Genomic DNA, 24,837 nt, shown 5'->3' with positions numbered 1-24,837 from the left:
CCTGGACAGTAGGAAAAGATCTTTATTATTACCCCTGTCCGGTATATTTAAAATATGGGGAAACAGGGGAACTTAAAGGTAACAATGTGCCTAGGTTCTACTGGTCAACATGTTTCGAGCCCTACCCCAAGGCTATTTTTCATGTTCAAAGATGAAACGATTCCCTGGTACCACTCTTATTGTTAGTAATAAACATAAAAATAATAACTATATACAACACCCACTGGTGTCAGAATCACAGTAGATATATTATCAACTACAAAGGGAAAAAATCATTATTAAAATAAATTAAGAGCACTTTACTCCGTGCCCCAATGGTAAAAACATTACAACTGTGTGGAAAAACTGTGATGTATTTTTCATATTAAAGGTGATCACTTCTAGTGCGGTCGTAAGTGATTATGTCGCTTTAAAATCAACATACCAGGCACTCACAATACATACGAACATATAACAGGAATCATAAGAGAAGTGAAATTGTTAAAAGACACACATACATTATTGGTGCCTTTTAATTGCAACATGGGACCATACAGGGGAAGGGATGCCTGTAATTACACTCTGTATATGGAAGATAAATAAGACAGAATCCCCATCAAACAATCAATATTGCGGGATAAGAAGTGTTACTTTCAAAGGTATGGGAGTTGCATATTTATCTTTTTTTTCAGAATCGGCTATGCTGTACTCACTGCCTCAAGGCTACTCCCTCTCTTCAAGATGAGTGCCGGCCCGTGCCTCTGATGATGAAAGGAACCCGCGGTAGCAGGCTCTTTTTACTATGGGATCGCTGAGAGTCAGCGTCCTCGTGTCAGCGGCAGCTAGTGCGCTGATTTTCCAAAATGGCCACCCTCGATGGCATTACTTCCTGGTATGTCAGCGGTTTATTTTAACCTTCCTGTTCGGGAAGGTACATTTGTCAACAAGCATTTACAATGCAACGGTTTCGCCTTTGTAAAAGCTAGAGGTATTGGCATTGTAAATGACACATTTTTTATTTGTGTGTTGGTTTTGAAAACAGATAAATAAATGGCATTGTCATTTACAATGCCAATAGCTTAATCTCTCGCAAATGCGAGACCTATTGCATTTGCACCCACACGCACACACACAGAGAGCCACCCACACACACAGAGCCACCCACACATAGAGCCACCTACAAAAAAAAGCTAGCCACACAGACAGAACCCCAACACACACAGAGCCCCAACGCGCACAGAGCCCCAACGCACACAGAGCCCCAACGCACACAGAGCCCCAACGCACACAGAGCCCCAACGTAAGCAAAAAGTTGAGAGGAAAGTGTGGTGAAGTGAGTTCTGGAAGTTGGCGCTGTCTCGCCGCACTGCGTGATTCCCCTACACTGCCCTCCTGAGGAGAGGCCGATCCACCCACGCACACTGCCCCCCCCTCCATCTCGATCGTCCTCCCACGCAGCCCCTTCGTGGCTTGTCCAACTGTGAAATTAAATCCATGTCACTTGTGCAGAGAGAAATATTCTGGTCTGAGCGAAATATCTGCGACTGAGACAATCTGTCTGCTTCCCTCCCCAGAACGCCCCCGCCCCATGGCCCCCACCCCTTCACTCACAGGGCGCCTTGCAAGTGCAGTGTTGTGCTATGCTTAAATCCTCAATCTTGCACACAAACACGCAAGCAAAGCTCACGGTGAAGGGCGAAGACTGACCATACACAAATGTACAAGAACACATACACCTCACAAGTACTAACAGAACTGCTCACATGTCACTCCCACACAGATACAGACACAGGCACACAGCCCTCATTAGGAAGTAAACAAACTGCTCATGCACACGCCCACACAGTCCGAAAATCACACGTTACTAGAAAGAATACAGGCTGGTCTCTCTTTCACACAGGCATGCATACCACTTTAAGTACTAACAACTGCTCACATTTCACTCTCATATACGAAGACACACAACTCTCATTAGGAAGTACACAAACTGCACACACACACCACACACACATCTCACTAGAATCAATACAAGGTGGTTTCTCTTTCACTCAAACACGCACACAACTTCAAGTACTAAAACCAGCTGCTCACATTTCACTCTCACAATGACACACAACTCTCATTAGGAAGTACACACACTGCTCACACACACGCACGCACGCACGCACGCACACACCTCACACTGAAGGGCTCTAACTGCTCTCATATACACCCAAACACATTCTCATGTAGATGTAAGAAATGTTACAGACTGCTCAACTACTCATGCATGCCTACACTCATTACCCTCATGAGAAAAGGCATCCATTGTTGGCAACTTTCTTACATGTGCAAATACGCACACCTTACGGGGAAGGAGCTACCGCTCACACACAGATGTGCATTTGCGCGCACTTAAATATACCCACGGAGGAGCACTTTTATTACTCTTAATTTTCTCTCACCCGCAGACGCCACCTTATAGGTAGGAGATACCGCGTACACGCATCGACCATACACACTCACACACACACAGCTCTGAGGCGCACACCTACTCTCATTCACCTCGTGAGGAAGGACACTGCGGCGGAACCATGGTAATCTCCGATTGCCTTTTTTGGGATGGGATCTGTGACGTAGCCGTGCTCCCTACGCACTTCTCTGATAAAAGACCGTGTTGATTTATATTTGTCATTGTAAAGCGATTAGCCCCAGCCTTCAGGGCAGGGTTAATTGAGGGAAACGCTGCCGAGTGCACTGCCGTCTTTAAATGCTAATGCCGTGCGCTTCAAACACACGCGGGCCAGCAAAGGACAGGCCCCTCCTGAATTAAACAAGCCTTAAATCTCAGCTGCGACGAAGCAGGGGGATACGAATAAATCAAGGACAAGGTGGCACTGCCAGGCGTGCATCGTGTCATCGTCAGTCACTGTAGAAGAGCGAGACTTCTTTGGCCCTTCCATCCTGATACATTAGCTCTCATCTGGAAATGTAGAACGTCTCTATAGTGGATGACACAGCTCGCCGTCTGCTCCTCCCCCCCTCTATATTCTGTCCACTTTACAAAAGAGATGCACAAAAAATTCCCTCATCCAATATGGCCACTGCGCAATGAGCTGCTGTGTGTCTCCCTCCTTGAAGACCCCATTATTATAATTGCTGGGGGATCCCTTGCTCCTTGCATCCTTGCGAAATGGCAAGGATGACCATGTCCATTCCCCAAAATATACTCATGATCCAGCCCACCATGACGATGGCCGTTAGGCACAGGATGAGGGCGGCGGCGATGTTCAACCAGAACACACAGCACATGTGTCTGTCCGGGAGATCCGTCCGGGCGCCATAGAGTACGGTGAATGCAGACACAAACATCCCCAGTCCCGGCACAAAGGTGTTGAGGAAGAGGCAGAATACCGTCACGGGGAACGGCATGTAGGGAATGGCCGCCCGCAGGGGCCCCTCTTCTCGCGCACCTGCACCACCACCCCGCTGGCAGAGTTGCCCCTCTCCACCATGTCGCCCTCCTTCAGGTCCATGGCTCGCCTGGGCTGCTTCGGGGCAGACATGGGGGGGTGCCTGGAGTTGTGCTGCGGTCACCGGAGCCCGGCTGGGCAGGGCGGACGGCACCGGGAGGGAGCGGGGCTGGCAGCCTCTCTCCTCGCGCAGCTGATGGACGAGTCTGCGGGAGGCAGCGGGAGCCGCCCGTGCGGGACTCGGCTCCGACTCCCCCGCGCCACCACTCCCCGCGCCACCACGAATATAAATCAACCCTCCTCCCCCCAACACACACACTCATAACACAGTCAGAACCCCACTCTATTTCTTAGAAAAAATATTCTTTTACGGTTCACCATGAGATTCGGGCTCGCACATCACAATGTCCTAGGGTTTCACATCGGCCAGCGGCCTCAGTGCGCAGCCCACCCCTTCCAAAGACACGTCCAAAATGGCCAAAACATGCTGAGGAAAAAAAATAAAAATACACACGCCCACAGCCGCATGACGTGCGAAAAGGGGCAGGATGAGAAAAAGATCGCCGGAACGCCCACGAATCGCCTCGGACCGTGACGGACAGATCTCACTTCCAATGGCTAGCCTCCATTTATGGAGCTAGCCAATGGAAGTGAGAGGCGGTGACCAAGCCACATACTCTTCTCAAAAGTTTTCGCCTTGCGCGAAAGTCTGCTGCGCAGCTTTCGGCGAGGCAAAACCTAAAAACTGCAAAACGGGGTGAGATGTATAGTTGGTAAGGAGATTATTCCAAAAAATGGTTCGAGAATCAATCTAATGGTTGGTACGAAAGACTGAACCTATGAAAAGCCAAAGATTTTCCAAAAAGAAGTAAATATTCAAAAGGGTGGAAGCACTGGTATTGTTAAATTCATCATTATGAAAGCCATATTTTGAAAAAGTAAGAGAATGTGATTTTTTGGAAAATATATATTTGTTGAAAATATATATTTTGACCGGTTCTTAAATGCCTAAATATTGGCATTGTTAAAATCAAACATGAAAAATTATGAATAAATCCTGAAAGTCTCATTTGTAAAAATAAGAAAAGGGGATTTTTAAAACAAATATATATGTATTGGCAAGTTCTTAGATGCCTATAAAGTGGACAACTGTGCAATATAGCCCTGTTTAAGATGGTGGGAGAAGTGTATGATTATCTGGGGGGCCATGTTACTTATTGATTATTTCTGAATTCGGCTGTTAAATTTGGTACTAATGAGGTGAAATCTTTGTCCAGACAGTACTACCATGTGAAAAAATGTCAAAATAATTAAGTAATACTAGCAAAAAATGTGCTGCATTGTACTGCATCATTTGCCATTTCTTGCTGCATAATTTGGTAAACCTCTGCTGCATAGTTTGGTGCTCCCCTGCTGCATATTTCCAGTGTCCCTGGTCACATGCACAAAATCATTGTATGGCAGCCTATCTTATACAGTGTTAAATACAATTTTAGAACAATGTCTAACATAGTCACATTGCTTTCTGTTACATGCTGGGATCCTATATCACTTTAAATGCACAAGTCAATAATATGCACTGCACAAACCAGGATTCAGTTCTGCGTCTCTCTGGTCTCACATACATCTGCAGTGATCACATTAACAAGGTTTCATAATGTGGAGGAGTACATTTCCCATCAATTAGTTTAATGTGCATTCATTTTACACGTCATTTTAAAGTTTTAGGTGTGTGCATTACTTTAAATGCTGTTACTATAAGCGTGTAAATACAATAAAATGCTTCTAAAAATATTTTGTTGTTTTTAGCTAAGCCGTTGATGCCACCACCCCAGGGCTCAGGATCACAGCTGCCTTACGTTTTTTCAACACTTCAACTGTCATGTAAATGAAGACGACTTGGAAACATGAACAATAAATGAAGAGTGCTTCCAGGCCATCTTCATTCACAAGTTCTTAATGAGGCATTTGTGCCCCCTGGGAAAGCTGCCATGGAACCCCAGGGGGGAGGGGGGGAGGCGCCCCTCAGTTTGAAGACCTCTGTTCTAGACATAGAGCCCTGGTTAGATAACTTTAGAAACTATTCATGTTGGAGAACGAGAATTAAGAGTTTCTTTAAGGAACATCAAATTCTTTCACCATTTGCATTTTTGTGGTTGCGCTCGTTGCTTATTAAATGCTATTGAGACTGAAATTACTTCACCGACTCACATTTCCTTTTTGAATTCTGTATTTTTATCATGCTTGATTGGAATTGATTTTTGACTTGTAATAAACCCATTTGACTTTAGTCACCGATTCCTGGTCCTTATTGTATGGCGAAATGGGTAACACAAAAGTTTAAACTATTTTGTTGATGGTAACTCCTTTAGCTTGTCAGTCAACTAAAAAGATTCGTGGTACAAAAGGGGGTGGTAATGGACGGAGCATCTGAACCAATCAAACACTCACACCCAGTCAAAAGATCTGGGTTTAATCCAGGCCCGGACTGGCCGTTGTGGGCACCGGGCAATCCCCCGGTCGGCCGCATGCGTGGGGGCCGTTTTTGTTACAGGGCCGTTTTTTGCAGCATAGCTGCAAAAACGGCCCTGTAACAAAATCGGCCAAAAACCGGCCCTGGCAAAGAGTGCGGTCGCACCCCCAGGGGAGAGGGGGGGGCCGGCTGAGCACTTTGCCAGGGCCGATTTCGGTTCCCAGTCCGGCCCTGGTTTAATCCATCACTGTTCTTTAGCCCACTCTGCCACCCCAATTCAGACATGGCTATATGCAAATCAGTCTGACCCTGTGCCTCATGGGAACAGTCCAGCCCGAACTGCCAAGCCATGCCTTCCCTGGACCGGAAACAAGCTTCCGAGGACCGGTTTCTGGCATTACAGCCGTCTTCAGCCCGGCTTGCTTGAATCCAGTGGCAAAGTGAGCAAGGGATTCACGTCTGAGCATACCCTGCCACACTTATGGCGGCCAAAAGTGGTACAAAAGGGGGTGGTAATATACGGAGCATCTGAACCAATCAAACACTCACACCCAGTCAAAAGATCTGGGTTTAATCCATCACTGTTCTTTAGCCCACTCTGCCACCCCAGTTCAGACATGGCTATATGCAAATCAGTCTGACCCTGTGCCTCATGGGAACAGTCCAGCCCGAACTGCCAAGCCATGCCTTCCCTGGACCGGAAACAAGCTTCGGAGGACCGGTTTCTGGCATTACAGCCGTCTTCAGCCCGGCTTGCTTGAATCCAGTGGCAAAGTGAGCAAGGGACTCACATCTGAGCATACCCTGCCACACTTATGGCGGCCAAAAGTGGTCCCAGGATGCTTGTTTCCGGTCCAGGGAAGTCATGGCTTGCCAGTTCGGGCTGGACTGTTCCCATGAGGCACAGGGTCAGACTGATCTGCATATAGCCATGTCTGAACTGGGGTGGCTGAGTGAACTAAAGAATGGTGATGGATTAAACCCAGATCAGTTGACTGGGGGTGAGTGTTTGATTTGTTCAAACGCTCCGTCCATCATCCCCTTTTGTATCGCTTTGTTCGCACCAAGTGTGGCAGGGTAAGCTCAGACGTGAGTCCCTTGTTCACTTGGCCACTGGATTCAAGATAGCCTGGCTGATGAGGATTATAAATCCGAAACTGGTCCCAGGATGCTAGTTTCCGGTCCAGGGAAGACATGGCTTGGCAGTTCGGGCTGGACTGTTCCCATGAGGCACAGGGTCAGACTGATCTGCTGGACTGTTCCCATGAGGCACAGGGTCAGACTGATCTGCATATAGCCATGTCTGAACTGGGGTGGCTGAGTGAACTAAAGAAGGGTGATGGATTAAACCCAGATCAGTTGACTGGGGTGAGTGTTTGATTTGTTCAAACGCTCCATCCATCATCCCCTTTTGTATCGCTTTGTTCGCCCCAAGTGTGGCAGGGTATGCTCAGACGTGAGTCCCTTGTTCACTTGGCCACTGGATTCAAGATAGCCTGGCTGATGAGGATTATGAATCCGAAACCGGTCCCAGGATGCTTGTTTCCGGTCCAGGGAAGACATGGCTTGGCAGTTCGGGCTGGACTGTTCCCATGAGGCACAGAGTCAGACTGATCTGCATATAGCCATGTCTGAACTGGGGTGGCTGAGTGAACTAAAGAATTTTGATGGATTAAACCCAGATCAGTTGACTGGGGGTGAGTGTTTGATTTGTTCAAACGCTCCGTCCATCATCCCCTTTTGTATCGCTTTGTTCGCCCCAAGTGTGGCAGGGTATGCTCATACGTGAGTCCCTTGTTCACTTGGCCACTGGATTCAAGATAGCCTGGCTGATGAGGATTATGAATCCGAAACCGGTCCCAGGATGCTTGTTTCCGGTCCAGGGAAGACATGGCTTGGCAGTTCGGGCTGGACTGTTCCCATGAGGCACAGGTCAGACTGATCTGCATATAGCCATGTCTGAACTGGGGTGGCTGAGTGAACTAAAGAATGGTGATGGATTAAACCCAGATCAGTTGACTGGGGGGGAGTGTTTGATTTGTTCAAACGCTCCGTCCATCATCCCCTTTTGTATCGCTTTGTTCGCCCCAAGTGTGGCAGGGTATGCTCAGACGTGAGTCCCTTGTTCACTTGGCCACTGGATTCAAGATAGCCTGGCTGATGAGGATTATGAATCCGAAACCGGTCCCAGGATGCTTGTTTCCGGTCCAGGGAAGACATGGCTTGGCAGTTCGGGCTGGACTGTTCCCATGAGGCACAGGGTCAGACTGATCTGCATATAGCCATGTCTGAACTGGGGTGGCTGAGTGAACTAAAGAATGGTGATGGATTAAACCCAGATCAGTTGACTGGGGGTGAGTGTTTGATTTGTTCAAACGCTCCGTCCATCATCCCCTTTTGTATCGCTTTGTTCGCCCCAAGTGTGGCAGGGTATGCTCAGACGTGAGTCCCTTGTTCACTTGGCCACTGGATTCAAGATAGCCTGGCTGATGAGGATTATGAATCCGAAACCGGTCCCAGGATGCTTGTTTCCGGTCCAGGGAAGACATGGCTTGGCAGTTCGGGCTGGACTGTTCCCATGAGGCACAGGGTCAGACTGATCTGCATATAGCCATGTCTGAACTGGGGTGGCTGAGTGAACTAAAGAATGGTGATGGATTAAACCCAGATCAGTTGACTGGGGGTGAGTGTTTGATTTGTTCAAACGCTCCGTCTATCATCCCCTTTTGTATCGCTTTGTTCGCCCCAAGTGTGGCAGGGTATGCTCAGACGTGAGTCCCTTGTTCACTTGGCCACTGGATTCAAGATAGCCTGGCTGATGAGGATTATGAATCCGAAACCGGTCCCAGGATGCTTGTTCCCGGTCCAGGGAAGACATGGCTTGGCAGTTCGGGCTGGACTGTTCCCATGAGGCACAGGGTCAGACTGATCTGTATTGCCATGTCTGAACTGGGGTGGCTGAGTGAACTAAATAATGGTGATGGATTAAACCCAGATCAGTTGACTGGGGGTGAGTGTTTGATTTGTTCAAACGCTCCGTCCATCATCCCCTTTTGTATCGCTTTGTTCGCCCCAAGTGTGGCAGGGTATGCTCAGACGTGAGTCCCTTGTTCACTTGGCCACTGGATTCAAGATAGCCTGGCTGATGAGGATTATGAATCCGAAACCGGTCCCAGGATGCTTGTTTCCGGTCCAGGGAAGACATGGCTTGGCAGTTCGGGCTGGACTGTTCCCATGAGGCACAGGGTCAGACTGATCTGCATATAGCCATGTCTGAACTGGGGTGGCTGAGTGAACTAAAGAATGGTGATGGATTAAACCCAGATCAGTTGACTGGGGGTGAGTGTTTGATTTGTTCAAACGCTCCGTCCATCATCCCCTTTTGTATCGCTTTGTTCGCCCCAAGTGTGGCAGGGTATGCTCATACGTGAGTCCCTTGTTCACTTGGCCACTGGATTCAAGATAGCCTGGCTGATGAGGATTATGAATCTGAAACCGGTCCCAGGATGCTTGTTTCCGGTCCAGGGAAGACATGGCTTGGCAGTTCGGGCTGGACTGTTCCCATGAGGCACAGGGTCAGACTGATCTGCATATAGCCATGTCTGAACTGGGGTGGCTGAGTGAACTAAAGAATGGTGATGGATTAAACCCAGATCAGTTGACTGGGGGGGAGTGTTTGATTTGTTCAAACGATCCGTCCATCATCCCCTTTTGTATAACTAAAAAGATTCATCAGATAGAGAAATGATAACCTCGCCCAACACTTACATTAAGGAGAAGGGCGCGCTTTGGCATATATCCCTAGACCAGTAATTGAAACACCATAATTTCTCAACTTGAACCAAGAAATGTGTTATTTCTAGTATGCTCCTTGCTTTTCTCTTTTCTTGCATCCCATCAGCAACTACGCACCATTCTTGCTAACAGCATGCCACGGTATTCGTCAACCTATCAATGTTATTCTTTGTTGCCTCTACTATTATGCGTTCTTCATCACTACGAAGCAAACATTTTTTTGCCACCAATAGAAAAGAGACAAATACAGTTGCCACAATAAAAGATCAAACAAATCTCCGACGAAAAAACCCCAATTTTACTGTTCCCACAACTTTGTCAAAAAGGAATAGCAATTTTTTTAGGTCGAGCCTTGGCAGGGCAGCATGTCTGCGAGATATGCTCTATTCAGGTAGGGACTTGAAGCTCCGCCCACTCTCCACCCATATTTTTCAATGCCTTGTGTCATTGTCCACTGTAAACTGTGGTTGTTCATTGGTCAATAGGCGTTGTAGTCCCTCCTTAGTACCGCCGTATCTCATTTTGTAACCTCCCATGGCTACACCTTCTGTTATGTGTGTTGTTACTCAGTAGGCTTTAATTACAGCCTCCGAGCACTATTTTCTCAAATAGCTTTGTCCTGCCTGCTGTTGCAGGCAGGATACGCTCTCTCTTAACACTTTTAAATAAAATGAATAGCATGTGTTCCAAATACATTTGCAATGCAATAGGTCTTGCATTTGCGAGAGTTCAAGCTATTGGCATTGTAATTTCCAATGCCTTTTATTTATCTGTTTTAAAAACAATACATAAATAAAAGGCGTTATCATTTACAATGCCAATAGCTCAAACTCTCATAAACGCGAGACCTATTGTATTGCAAATGCTGGTTTTTACGTTTCTGTATGCCCAGTTTGGGTGCCACAGGTGTGGCAGATTCGAAAAGATTAGGAGGGACGGGGAAGACCTTTTAAAAGAGTTTATTTCTCATTGGTTCATTTACCTTGCAGGCGATCTTGCCACTGGAATAGCAACAAGGTAGAGTAAAGGTGCAGCTTTTTATGAAAAGTGACATGTAGAAAAAATGCATTCTTTATTTTAAGTACTTTATTTTGTACACATCAATGTACTTTACAGTGTTTGCATTTGCGTTGGCGCTTTTATGCTTTTAATAAATGTAAATAATGAGCCTTAAAGTAATGAGTAATTTCGTCACTTATCTGATAATAAAAAGCCTTTTTATACAGCATGTTCCCTCAAGAGCAGTTCTCGATTTTCTGACCGCTCGAAAAGATTTTCACTTGAAGCGTTCATCCCTCTCTTTACTTAAATCGCATATGTTGAAATATAGGAAAAGTGGACCATAGCATTTGCCAATTTCTTGTCACAGCTTTTCCAATATTGCGCAAGAAGCTCCACTTTCAAAACGAAGGCTGACGGATTAGTCTCGCCCGAATTGCTGAAATTGATGCGGGCATGCCCCCTCTACAGGGACGGATGGACGGATTAGGCTAATGCGCAGATCAGTGGTTTTGGACTGGGAAGTAGTCAAGTCAATTACCAAATATCACGCTGCAATCAACACTTTGAAAACTGTCCCTAGTGATGACAAAGCACATATGCCATTTTCTCATACAAACGTGAGTCTTCTTTGGGGTCTGAAAAGAAAATCACTTTTCGACTACTTGAAGCACCACTAGGCACATAGTATTCACTAATACATGATTAAACTACACATAATTATAACACAACTAAGCTCACCTTCTAAATACTAATTATACTGGCTCCTCCTTTTCTGATCTTAGTACATTGTTTAGAATAAGATTTTTTTTCAGTGCATTAAAGATCTTTCTTGCATCTATGATAAATCCACATTCTACTCAAATCCTGTATAGGAAGAACTGAACGCGAACTGGGGCGTATGCGTGTTCGCTGGAAATCCGGCAAAGCAGATTGTATTGGCTCCAAATGCAAGTAGCAACACAGGGCTTGGATGACTGCAAATCACATGTTGGGCTCATGGCGAATACTGGCCGATGGAGAAACTGCACTTCAATTTTCTTTCACAAGTTTAACTCAGATTTGTGGAGATGGGACGGTCAGTAGGCCTGTTGGCCTGATCTTGTTGATACCTCCATCCAGTATACAGATTCTTGGGTAACCGACCCGCACCAGGTGACCTGCAAACTAAAGAAGAGACAGACATCACTACCACCAGAAACACTGTTACTGTCCGTCCCGATGATTTAAACATTGTCAGAAAAAACTCATAGGGAAGCATAGCAACTATAACATCTGGATGCAGGAGGTAAAGCCAAGACTACAATCATACAGAAAATCTGTTATATTTAGAATAAAAATCATACAGGTCTGAAAGGAGAAAAAGCAACACAGTGTATCATCTGTGACTTGTCAGCTCAAATATCAGCAAACTTTATTTGCACTGCGCGGCCCTTACAAAAAAATAGAATTCTGTTATAAAACTCTTTAGAATACATATAATCCTAAACATTGATTAAAATGCTCTACTGGCTGTGTTATTTTAAGATACAAACTACATATATAAAATATAATTATGCTCATTAAGTGGGGCAAGGGGAGCAAATGGCATGTTCTTCCCATGGTTCTACAAGGCTTGATGAACAAAGTGCTCTTCAAACTTCAGAAGATGTTTCCCTTGTTCAATAAGAGCCTCAACCATTGATTCCTCAGATTGTCGTACAATTGGCACAAAAAGAGAAATTTGGTCAAGAAATTCAACTACTTTACCCTCACCGTTACAAGACACTGTAAATGGATCTAAGTACATACATTTGCCACTTTCACCACTACCAAAGGATAGAACATCCATCGTCCCTTAAAGATAGCATTTCAGTTTCTGTGGGAAGGTGTCATATTTGAATGGCAGTTAAAAGATGTGAAGGATCAACTAAGTACATTATTCCTCCTTTAAAGAGAACGCTGAAATGCACAGAGGTTCTGAGAAACACTTAAGCTGTAGCAGCAGCTGAGAACTGGAACACTCCAACGAGCTGAAGGCCCAAGAATTCTGATGACTTCAAAACCTTTCTTCTATAGTACTTCCCTCTTCCAGGAAGCACTTCGGCCGGATTTACTGTCATTGGAATTCCAATGTTGTACACACACTCAAACGTATCTTTTCCAACTAGAGATGTGGCTAGGTTTATTGGTATTGCATTTCTAATGTTGTATGCCTCACCAAACCTCCCTCTTCCAAGAATCTCTGTGGGCTCTTTTAATGGCATCACACTTTCAATGCTGTACGTCCCCTTAATCTTAGATTACACCTTCTCTGACTCCCTCCTTTCCCTACTCCTCCTCAAGATCCTCAGGGTGGCCATCCACCAAGACCAAAAGATGTGAATTGTAAGGACTTGATTCCTGTGCCACCTGGAGTATGGCAACGGTATATAGAATACTTAAAGACCCTTTGGCTTTCTCTATTATTAAAACAGAGGTATCGAAATATGCAAGTGTGCTAAAGAAAAAAAACACCAACAAGAAAGCCAGGTGTGTTTACATGAGAATGATCTAAACCATAAAAAAGGAATGTTTCGTAATACAAGGAAATTAATGGGATGTAAAGTAGGGGTGGGCGGAATTTGCGTAATCTCGTTACGCAAATTTCCGCGAAACGGTAAAAAATCTCTGTGAACACGCAGAAATTGCGCGAACATGCGGAATTGCTTCTTCTTGATGCTTTTGTCCTGTTCGCAATCTCTGTTTGCGTGCTCGGGGGGCAATAACTCGCGAACACGCATTTTGAGAACGCAAACAAGCAAAAAATTTTGCGAAGCCGCAGAACGCAGAATTTTGGCCAGTTTCACGTTCTCCGCGGAACGCGAAATTACCCAAATTCCACAAGCGGAACAGAATTTATCGCCCAGGCCTAAAGTAAAGGGCAGAGAAAGCACACTAGAACGAAAGAACTCGGAGTGCGATTCATAAACGAAAGTGTAACTTTACATGCTCTAAGCATAAGCCTACAATTTTCATAAAGGACTCTCTAGTTGAGTTGCTTAAAAAAATCATGCATTTGGGCCCCCGGCCCAGACGGCTTCACTGCACCCTTTTATAAGGCCTTTGCGGACCAAATTAGCCCCCCACTCCTTAAACTCTTTAACTCCACTGCAAACAATGGCGGTGTTTCTCCCTCAATGAGTGAAGCCACGATAATAGTATTGCCAAAAGAGGGGAAGGACCCACTACTCACTAAAAATTACCGTCCCATATCCTTGATAAATCTGGACTGCAAGATTTACGCTAAAATCTTGGCGACCAGACTAAACTCCATTCTCCACAAAGTAATTAGCCCCTCGCAGGTTGGCTTCCTAAGGAACAGGACGTCCAACGACAACACAAGACTGCTATGCCATATCCTAGAAAAGGCAAAATCCTCTCCCGCGCCAATGGTAGCAATAGCCTTGGACGCGGAAAAGGCATTTGACAAGGTCTCATGGTCCTTTCTGCGCCAGTGTATGTACGCTTTCAACCTTGGCGATACCTATACCAGGATGGTGATGGCCCTCTACTCTGCACCTTCGGCCAGGATTGCTATAAACGGCACCCTCTCGGAACCGTTCCGTCTATACCAAGGTACAAGACAGGGCTGCCCCCTCTCACCAGCACTCTTTCTCCTAGCTCTTGAGCCCCTCATTACAGATATCAAAATTAACAGAGACATTGCGGGTATCTTCTTTGGGGACACGCGAGTCAAGTTAGCTGCATATGCAGACGATATCTTGATCGCGACCGAAAACCCTACTACCTCCATTGCTGCCCTAATGACCTCGATAGACAAATAATCCTCCCTCTCCGGCTACAAATTAAATAGGGATAAATCCGAAGTAAAACCTCTTAATGTCCACACTTCGAAAGAAGTGCTGGGCGATTCCGGCCTACTCTGGCAAACAGGAGTAATTAAATATTTGGGAATCGAATTCACGGATGAGATATTGAGTACCCTTAAACATAACAAAAACAAAACCCTGAACAAAATCAAAAATCTGTTGGACGGTTGGTCACCCCGTTTCATCACCTGGTGGGGCCGTATTGAAACCATAAAAATGATGATATCCCCCCTGGTTAACTACCTCGTCACGATGCTCCCACTCGTCCTCTCCAAAGAATTCCATTCTAAATTAGATAAAAACATCTCGCCATTTCTTTAGCAGGGCAAAAAAGCTAGAATTAGTTTAAAAAAACTTCGATTGGATAAGAAATTAGGAGGAGTTAATCTGGCAGATTTTAAAACATACCAAATAGCCTTTTTAGCAAAACAGGGGTCGCACTGGATATCCTCCCAGCCTGACTATAGCCCAGTGTGGCTCTCTGTAGAAAAATCAATACTGAAGGGTCTCAGCCCCTGCGCCCTAATCACTGCCAAACCCCGCCCCAACCTTCAAAAACACTAAAATGGCTCTTTTAAAAGTCAGTAAATATCTACCTCAGCAATTCCGACCATCGCAGTGGGAGTCACTATGGCACAACACCGCCATTACATACAAAGGGAAACCTCTAAACTACCCCTCCTGGATAGACAAGGGTATCATATTCCCCCACCAACTCGTCGGAAACGCGCTCCCTCTAACCTTTAAAGAAATTCAGGATAAGTTCCGACTCAATAATATTGAATTCTATAACTTCCTACACATTAAAGTAGCTCTAACAAAGGCTAACCTGAAGGCTGCCACTCCATCCCTCCTAGACTTAATCCCCTCCCTTAACAAGCAAGGACACCAAGTCTCTAGATTGTATAAATTAATGCGACCACAATCGTCCTCCCTAAATGCACCTATCCAACGCTACTGGGACTCATTCTCCTCCACACCTAACTCGGACGCAACCTGGGCCAGTACTTGGGAATCCACCACCCGCCACAAAATATGCCCCACACTGTCTCAAACCAAGTTCTGGCTTCTACATAAGGCATTCTGGACACCCAGGAGATTGTTTCTTCATAAAATCAAGGACGATGACACGTGTTGGAATTGTTCAGGGGTGGGAGGCGATCTGGAGCACCTACTCTGCAAATGCCCCTGTGTGACCTCGTATTGGGACAAAATCTTTGGTTTTCTAAAGGAAGTCCTCCATATTACTCTACCAAGAGAATTCTCGACGCTTGTACTAGGTTTTGCCAAAGCCGTCACTCTCAATGAAGACGACAAAGCCCTACTGGACCTGCTGCTGACGGCTGGGGTTAAAATCATACTTAATAACTGGAAAAGCACGAACAAAGCCTCCTTTCCTCACTGGTTGAACTGGGTATCTTACTTGAGAGGTGCTGACAATATATCCTTGACCTCCACCCCGTGGAGACCCCCAACAAGGAAAATCTGCTAGATGATCACTTTGATGCATACAAACCTCCTTGAATCTTGTCTACTGGGCTCTAGAGCGTTTCATCACATAAAGTTCAATCTGTTTGTTGGCCAGTCTATGTTTTGTACAATCTTCGCCACAGTTTGATGATTCCATCTCCCTCATGTACTACAGGTTGGATTTACGCTATTGTACAACTTATGAAGCTTCTGCTCTTGTGGGGTGGTGCCTATTTCCTTCCAGGTCAGGTTATACAAGACAACGGGTATCCTTGGAATGTATGTGGACATTTTATGTGGAATCTTATGTAACGTAATGGTCTTATTGTTTTTCTGGACCCAATTGCTTTACTGGTACCAACTTTCTGTATTCCTATGATTTTTGGTTTCAACGCTCTGTAATTATTCGTACTGATCCGACTATTCTTGTACTGATGAATCTCTTTGCAGCTCCTAATAAAAATCTTTTGAACATAAAAAAAAAAAAAAAATCATGCATTTGGTTGTGATATACTAAAATCAAAGATTTCCATGCTACCACCTAGCCTTAAATGGTCAGATTTTCTGCTGCTGAAAAGATCTGCTGGATTATAGTTTTTTTTTCAAATGCAACCTTAACTGAAAATACGCAGGTGTTAGGGATTTTTCCACATCTAATTTGCACATTTACAGCAGGTTTTTTGGTATTAATTTAAGGTTCACAAATGGACTTTGGAAAGCAATAAAAAATGTTCGTGAATATGAACAACATTCTCACTTTGAGGGAGCTCATCAGCCTTATCGCGCACCACCACACAGAAAACCCATGTTTACAATCCTAGCCACAAATTTATGGCAGTTCAAACTCCGGACTACCTGCACATTGTGCAGGGTCATAAACCTTATATGTTAGCATAAACGCCCACCGGTCCTGATTCTTTAATTCAGGATCTACTATCTACACTCTTAACAAGCACTTTTTGCACACCCAAGCAGAACTAAAGTCCCCGAAACGTTTTCTGAAGCGGCCCACCAAGTGCTAATCCTGTAAATGCTGGCTACCCCTCTTACCTTCTAGCAAAGCTACTCATAGTGTTACTCTTAAACCCTTTTTAAAACAGAAAATAACACAGAAAAAGTAGTACCCAAGTCATGCCACAGATAACATTCACATCCCCATTTATGGCTTTTTGGTTCAAATCCACAGGAGATATTGCTAGGCATGTCAAGCGAAGGAGAGGACAACTTGAGGAAAACCTACGTAAAAAGTCTTCCCTTCAATCATATTTTCTTGTTTAGGTCATGCAATAAAAAAATGCAAAGAACTGTGCAACCACAGAGGGAGCGAACACTCGATAGTTTATGGAGCAGAGCAGTGCCCTGTATAACCTCAATGCAGGAATCTGTGAATACATTTTGGGAACATACCGCCTCACAGCAATAGCAGCAGCTAAAGTACGCGCTGTGTTTGGAAACTCTATGCTTTTGTTAGTAAAGCACGGGGCAGACTGTGGCCTTTTGTTTATGTATTGTTGTTAATCAGAGCCCGTGAAGGGGCTCTTATTAACAGCAATACTTAAACAAAAGGCCACAGTCTGCCCCGTGCTCCCACATAGCCACAAGCCCCACCAGCCCCCCGCCTACTTACCTGCACTCCTCACGACCGCTCCGCCACACCCCATGGAAAAGTGCCTCATGTTCGCGCAGCTTGCTTCTTTAAAGAGGCCGGCGCGACTCTCTCCTGCGACGTCCTGTGCGCGCGCTCCACACAAGGCGGTGCGCGCTGATGTCAGGGGAGGTGTGCGCGCGCACCCTAGTGGGAACGGTGCTCACATCATATAGTTACTGTATAGGGAAGAGTGAAGCTGGTTTCTTCTGTTGGTCTTCCCGTCATATGTTTTGTGAGGGTTGGTAAATCCTGGCAGAACAGTACAAGCCCTAAACCCACAAGAAGGATCCATTCTACCAAAATGATGGCATTTGAACATAGCAATACCTCCTGTTGGGGACGACACAATCATACCGAGCCTCAACCTATGGGCTTTGCCAATGCTTACTTACCCAACAGCACTGGGGAGTGAGCACTGACAAAAGAATCTCAAATGGATGCTATAGAAAAAAGAATGTGTGCTTTTATGTAGCATTCATTAGTGAGAGGATTATGTCAGTGTTAGTTCCCAAGTGCTACTGGGCTGTTCAGTGACACATTTCAGATATAAAATATTCTCACAGGCATTACAATTGAGGCGGAAAAACATACCCAAACATACATCAGAAAACAGTGAGATTAAATTACTCAACTTTCAATGTAATCAATAAAATACTCCAGATCGACAATGTCTGAAGCAAGTAGCTGAAAGTTCGGAGGCAAAAGAAGCCAATGGCCAAAGGTTCAGGAGCAAAAAAAGTCAATGACTGAAAGTTTTGGAAGCAAAAAAGGTAGATGGCTGAAATATAAATAAGTATAACATATAACATAAAAAAGCATGCACTTGATCAGATAAATGCTCCATCAGTTACAGGGTTTCTAAGAGCAAGCTTCATTCAGCATGGCTTTTTTAATTAGCTATCAGCTACGAATATTCCTGGCCTCCCCTTTCCAGTGTGCTGAATAACGTCCAACAATTGTATCTTTCTGCCAGATTGTGATTGGGGCCACAGTTCTTTAAATCTCTACTTGCATAATGACGGTCTCTGGTTGTTGAACAATTTTGTAATATTCTTGAATGATAGAACAAGAACATTATAATGATATTGGAAGTCACTAAGAAGTTTCATGAGCATATAGACCAAAAGCAAAGGATTAAACCCCAGATTCATCAATGTCCCAATTTGCGAGTCCTTAATAGCGATTATTAAGGAATCGCTATTAAAGACTCGCAAAACGGGATTCATGTAAAAATCGCACAATTAAATGCAATTCCTACAGCTTCCTTATTTGCGATTCGCTAATTGCTAATCGCAAATAAGGAATGACTCCCCATTCATTCCTATGGGCCAAAGGTCCATAGGAATGAATGGGGAGTCATTCCTTATTTGCGATTAGCAATTAGCGAATCGCAAATAAGGAAGCGATTTCAAGGGTGCCAGGGTGTCCAAAGGACACCCTGTAGCACCCCTGAAATGCAAATGTACACAGGTGTTGCGCACACACATGTCCAAAGGACATGTGTGTGTGTAACATACAACTTAGAAAAATGCACTAAAGTGCATTTTTCTAAGTTTTCGCTATTTACCACGAAGTTACACTTTGCGGTAAATAGCGGCCCCATATTGCGAATTCGCAATTTTAAAAAGGTTCATGAATAGCATTTAAGGAATCTCTAATTGAGATTCCTTAAATGCGATTCTTCGCAATCAAGCGATTTCGGTAATTGCGATTTTTGCATTTGGGATGATGATTCCCAAATGCAAAAATAGCGCTCGCAAAGGGCCGGATTCTCAGAATCTGGCCCTTGGCGAGCCGAATTTACAATGATGAATCCGGCCGCTAGTCCTTTATAAATGTGCAATATCCTTTTAAGTGATGTAAGAGGCCATTTTATTCCTTGTAATAAATAGTCACAATATCACCATTCCCATAAACCGCTTAAACACTTTGGGTCTTGATCCTTCATATGAAAGATTTAGTGTTGTAGCGGGCATCAAGACTAAAAGTGCAATCTATAACGCAACATTAAACACACTAAAAATGAGTCAGTAACTTGTCACATAACACATTAGAAGTTTAACATAAATCGGCTTAAAAAATGCTCCCTCTTAGAATGAGTAGTAAAATGCTGAGTATTTAACTTTTCCGAACAGTTCGTTACAGGAAAGAAGCAAGCATGCGGGAATAAATCTATCATTAATTTTTAGAAAATCAGATGATAAGAATGAAAAGCTTGTTCACGTTTCCTTTGTTTAAACTGCAGATGCAAGGGTGCTCCCCTATCCTGCCTTTAACCTTCGACGCTGGCTCTGGCAGCAGGTATTATAGTGTTACAACTCAAGTGTAGTGAGTTATTACAGTTAAGCAGCTATGTCATTTTCTTAATACAGGCGATTGAAGATGTCACAAGTTGGCCATAATAAGGAAATAGGTTTTATTCTGGGATTGCAGGCTTCCATGTAATACAATTGGGATAAAGTATCGTCTGTTGTACATTATAAGGATATTGCAAGTCACGGAGGCATTCCGTGAGCATTTGTTGGAATGACACGCTTTGATCACAAGATATCGAGAAGTGCTTGGAGCCGAGACACCAGAGACCAAAGCCCAAAGGAATGAATGGGGAGTTCTTCCTTATTTGCGATTAGCAATTTGCTAATCGCAAATAAGGATGCGATTTCAAGGGTGCAGGGGTGTCCAAAGGACACCCTGTAGCACCCCTGAAATGTGAATTTACACTGATGTTGTGCACACACATGTCCAAAGGACATGTGTGTGTGTAACATGCAACTTAGAAAAATGCATTAAAATGCATTTTTCCAAGTTTTCGCTATTTACCACGAGGTTTGACTTCGTGGTAAATAGCGGTCCTAAATTGCGAATTCGCAATTTTTCAATGTTTCATGAATGGCATTTAAGGAATCTCTAATAGAGATTCCTTAAATGCTAATCCTCGCAAATTTGCGAATTCTTTATTAGCGATTCTGCATTTGGGATGATGAATCCCAAATGCAAAATTTGCGCTCGCAAAGGGCCAGATTCTCAGAATCTGGCCCTTTGCGAGCGCAATTTCCTTTCATGAATCTAGCTGTAAGTACCGTGCTTGCATTTATCAGTCCCAGAAAAAATAAGAGCAAAGCTTTGCCTTTGCCAAGACAGAAGCTTTAGGAAAGTAAAGACAGCATACCTCAGAAAGGTGTGAATTGTTTGCTGCTTGGCATTGGTCCTGGGAATTCTCAGACTATGGGAATGTCTTGTCAAGAAGTTCACCAAAGCAAACATGTTTGCCATTACATGGCATTTTAATGTTAGCCTTCAAATTAAAACAAGCATTGGAAATGCAATAGGTCTCGCAGCATTAGAGTTAGTGCTTTTAGAATTGTTTATGGGTTTTTTGTTGTAAATCTTTAGCATTTTTATTTCTTGTAGCCAATGCTAAAGAATTACAAATCAAAAAAGCCATAAACAATTGTAAAAGCTTTAACTAAAAATCCTCTGAGACCTATTGCACTGTGTGAGGGTGAGGTGTTGAGGGTGAGTGAGGGTGAGGGTGAGTGAGGGGTTGAGGGTGAGTGAGGGGTTGAGGGTGAGTGAGAGTGAGAGTGAGTGAGGGTGAGGGTGAGTGAGGGTGATTGTGAGTTAGGGTGAGGTGTTGAGGGTGGGTGAGGGTGAGGGTGAGGGGTTGAGGGTGAGTGATGATGAGTGAGGGTGAGTGAGGGGTTGAGGGTGAGTGAGGGTGAGTGAGGGTGAGTGAGGGTGAGTGAGGGTGAGTGAGGGTGAGTGAGGGTGAGTGAGGGTGAGTGAGAGTGAGGGTGAGTGAGGGTGAGTGAGAGTGAGTGAGGGTGAGGGGTTGAGGGTGAGGGGTTGAGGGTGAGGGGTTGAGGGTGAGGTGTTGAGGGTGAGGTGTTGAGGGTGAGGTGTTGAGGGTGAGGTGTTGAGGGTGAGGTGTTGAGGGTGAGGGGTTGAGGGTGAGTGAGTGTGAGTGAGTGAGGGTGAGGTGTTGAGGGTGAGTGAGTGAGGTTGAGGTGTTGAGAGTGAGTGAGGGTGAGGTGTTGAGGGTGAGGAGTTGAGGGTGAGGGGGTGAGGGGTTGAGGGTGAGGGGTTGAGGGTGAGGGCGAGTGAGGGTGAGGGGGTGAGGGGTTGAGGGGGTGAGGGTGAGGTGTTGAGGGTGAGTGAGTGAGGGTGAGGCTGAGGTGTAGAGTGTGAGTGAGAGTAAGAGTGAGGGTGATTGAGGGTTTCAGTGTTAGTGAGGGTGAGGGGTTGAGGGTGAGTGAGGGTGAGGGTGAGTGAGGGTGAGGGTGAGTGAGGGTGAGGGGTTGAGGGTGAGTGAGGGTGAGGGGTTGAGGGTGGGTGAGGGTGAGTGAGGGTGAGGGGTTGAGGGTGAGTGAGGGTGAGTGAGGGTGAGGGGTAGAGGGTGAGTGAGGGTGAGGCGTTGAGGGTGGGTGAGGGTGAGTGAGGGTGAGGGGTTGAGGGTGAATGAGGGTGGGTGAGGGGTTGAGGGTGAGTGAGGGTGAGGGTGAGTGAGGGTGAGGGTGAGTGAGGGTGAGGGTGAGTGAGGGTGAGGGGTTGAGGGTGAGTGAGGGTGAGGGGTTGAGGGTGAGTGAGGGTGAGGGGTTGAGGGTGAGTGAGGGTGAGGGGTTGAGGGTGAGTGAGGGTGAGGGTGGGTGAGGGTGAGGGTGGGTGAGGGTGAGTGAGGCTGCTGTGGTGGTGCTGAGTGATGCTGGGGTTGCGCTGAGTGGTGCTGTGGTGGTGCTGAGGTGGTGCTGAGTGATGCTGTGGTGGTGCTGAGTGGTGCTGAGTGTTACCTTCACATCCTTCCTTCACATCAGAAATATCTGTGACTGTTCCTATTGTGATTATCAAGCAGATCGCAATGCAGTTAAATTCAGTGGGGTACACCCAATAATCACGAATATCCATGTCTCCATGAACATTATAGAATTTACATAAATTATATGGGTTAGGGAATAGACAGGGTATCATTGATATCAACGGACTTATAGAACATTCGCAACCTGCAATCTCTAGGGGTAAGTGTTCATCCAGGAACTAAAACTTTTTTCTTTGAAGTCTGTCCGACACACAGAAAACAAAAGTAGCCACTGACATGAAGTCACAGGATCCTCCACACCCAACACATCGGTTGCCCTGACAGCTACGTGAAAATGGATACCAAAATCACACAAGTAAAAAATCGCTCTGCATAACAAACTGCTTGCTTTTAGAGAATATCACAACTTCACAGAATATACGAAATCCACTTCAAAGGATTTACAAATAAACCTGTTCGCCAGCTCAGCTGGCTCAAGTCGGTAAAACACATTAAAAACAAGCCAGATAAAGAAATATGGGCAAAGTGAACAAGGACAAAGAGGTAAAAGAGAAACACGACAACAGTGGCCCGAAGTAGATAAAATTGTGGCAAAATAGAAAAACTGTGGCACAGAAAACAGGGCAGAAATTCATATCTGGCGTTTGCATAACAAACTAAATCTCAGCATAATTGTTATGGAAACTTTTACCAAAACAAATATTTTGCTGGCAGGTTAATAAAACCCACAATAAGTATTGGCGTTTTGATAGAGAACAGTGTTGAAAATCAGGGGCTGACCCCCTATATGCCTTGGCGCTTTCACTGGAGGGACTTCCCATGGTTGGGGGGGGAGGAAACCTTACTGCCCAGCAGCTGGCCGTAGCTTTGCAGACCTGATGAGCAGGGAGGGTGTGCGAGGGGTGAGCGAGGAGGGGCTGGGAGGGAAACTGAGGCAGGCAGCGGAAGTCTGGGGAGGAAAGAAAAGAAGCCAAAGATAAATAAATAAATAAATAAATACACTCGGTCGGCCGCGAGCGTCGTCTTCAATGCGGCGCTCAGGATACTTTACAGCTCAGCAGCTGGTCAAATGGACGTTGGTATACTCCCCATAGGGTACTGCTACATGAATAACACACTGTGTAGCTTTGCAGACCTGATGAGCGAGGAGGGGGTGCGAGGGATGAGTGAGGAGGGGGTAGCAGGAAAACAGCAGGAGCAGGCAGCGGATGTCTGGAGAGGAAAGAAAAGAAAACAACAAAACAAAAAAACAAGCAAAAAACTACTGCGCGACTATGAAAAACAAAAGCTAATTCAGCTCTTGACCACATACAAACTATGACACGATTTAATGTGTTACCACATTTACTGCTCAGTTCCCCCACACACAAATAGAAATATAATCTGGCATCAATGGCCTAGCAGCACTGTATTAAAAAAAATGCAAACATTATTAGGCATACTTCTTATGAAGCATGCCTCGATGATGGAGCGGGGTCACCTATGTGAGAAAGTAAATTTTGTGGCCTGTACGCGTGCATCATCGGTAATAGCAATAATATTAGCAGCGGATGCTTGCGAGTCGGCCTTCTAAAGCCTTTAATTTAGCGCTCTGACGTGATGTGATAGCGCTACGTGAAACAATGAACGACGCTGTAGGAGCTTACACAGCACATACAGTCGAAGACTTGGAGTCAACCATTTCCACAATCTTTCTAGTCCTAGTCAGGGGAGAAGTATTAAACCATCTGCAGTCTCCCGTGCCCCTCCCCTTGCACAATATAGCGAAGATCAACGATATACTCTGGCTGCTGCAAGAAATAGGTACGTTTATGCTTTACAAGTTAGCAGGCAGTAAGCAGCGCTGCTGCGCATGTTCTAGCCCGTGCACTGTTGGAGGGCATATAACATGAGCAGCTATGAAGCGAAAGCCTGCATTTTTTAGAGGAATTTGACCTCACTCATCCAACCCATGAGGGTGCAGAATGGACAGCCAGAACTGTCGCACACATACCTTCGACATGGAACACTTGCACACAGCATGATAAATACGAGGCACTGTGATATTACACCATCCCCGATTTCACTGGGAATGGTGGAGGGGGTATAAATGTTTGTCTACCTGTAACACTCGCCATACGATTTTCCTTGACAACTTAAATTGCATGTGACACGAAAATGCATAGCTAACAACTCATCACGACACAAACGTTGCCACGTGGTTATGTTTAGTAAAAAAAACAAAAGTATTAAAGACGTTTGTCAGAACAAAAGCTCTAGCGTGATTAGAGCAAATAGGTGCAGAGATCAGAAGCTTTGGGAGTCTCCGGAATGTTTGGAACGGAGGGGGGAGGGACAGCAAAGAGAGTGGGGTGAAG

At 45.2% G+C, this 24,837-nt stretch overlaps 1 protein-coding gene across 5 annotated transcripts in view; it reads right to left on the bottom strand.

The window, feature by feature from the left end:
• Positions 1 to 10,770: 10,770 nt before the first annotated feature.
• The window catches only part of TBCK (TBC1 domain containing kinase), a 1,465,497-nt gene continuing 1,451,430 nt past the window's right edge, over positions 10,771 to 24,837 (bottom strand). For all 5 annotated transcript variants that reach the window (XM_078676605.1, XM_078676609.1, XM_078676607.1 and 2 more), the window contains one exon: positions 10,771 to 11,865. In XM_078676605.1, the coding sequence (XP_078532731.1) occupies positions 11,755 to 11,865 (111 nt within the window). In that variant the 3' untranslated portion in view covers positions 10,771 to 11,754. The remainder of the gene's footprint in view (positions 11,866 to 24,837) is intronic.

The sequence above is a fragment of the Lissotriton helveticus genome, chromosome 2_1, assembly GCF_964261635.1.
Source record: "Lissotriton helveticus chromosome 2_1, aLisHel1.1, whole genome shotgun sequence".
Taxonomy (NCBI): domain Eukaryota; kingdom Metazoa; phylum Chordata; class Amphibia; order Caudata; family Salamandridae; genus Lissotriton; species Lissotriton helveticus.
This window is presented reverse-complemented; position numbering and strand designations above follow the sequence as displayed.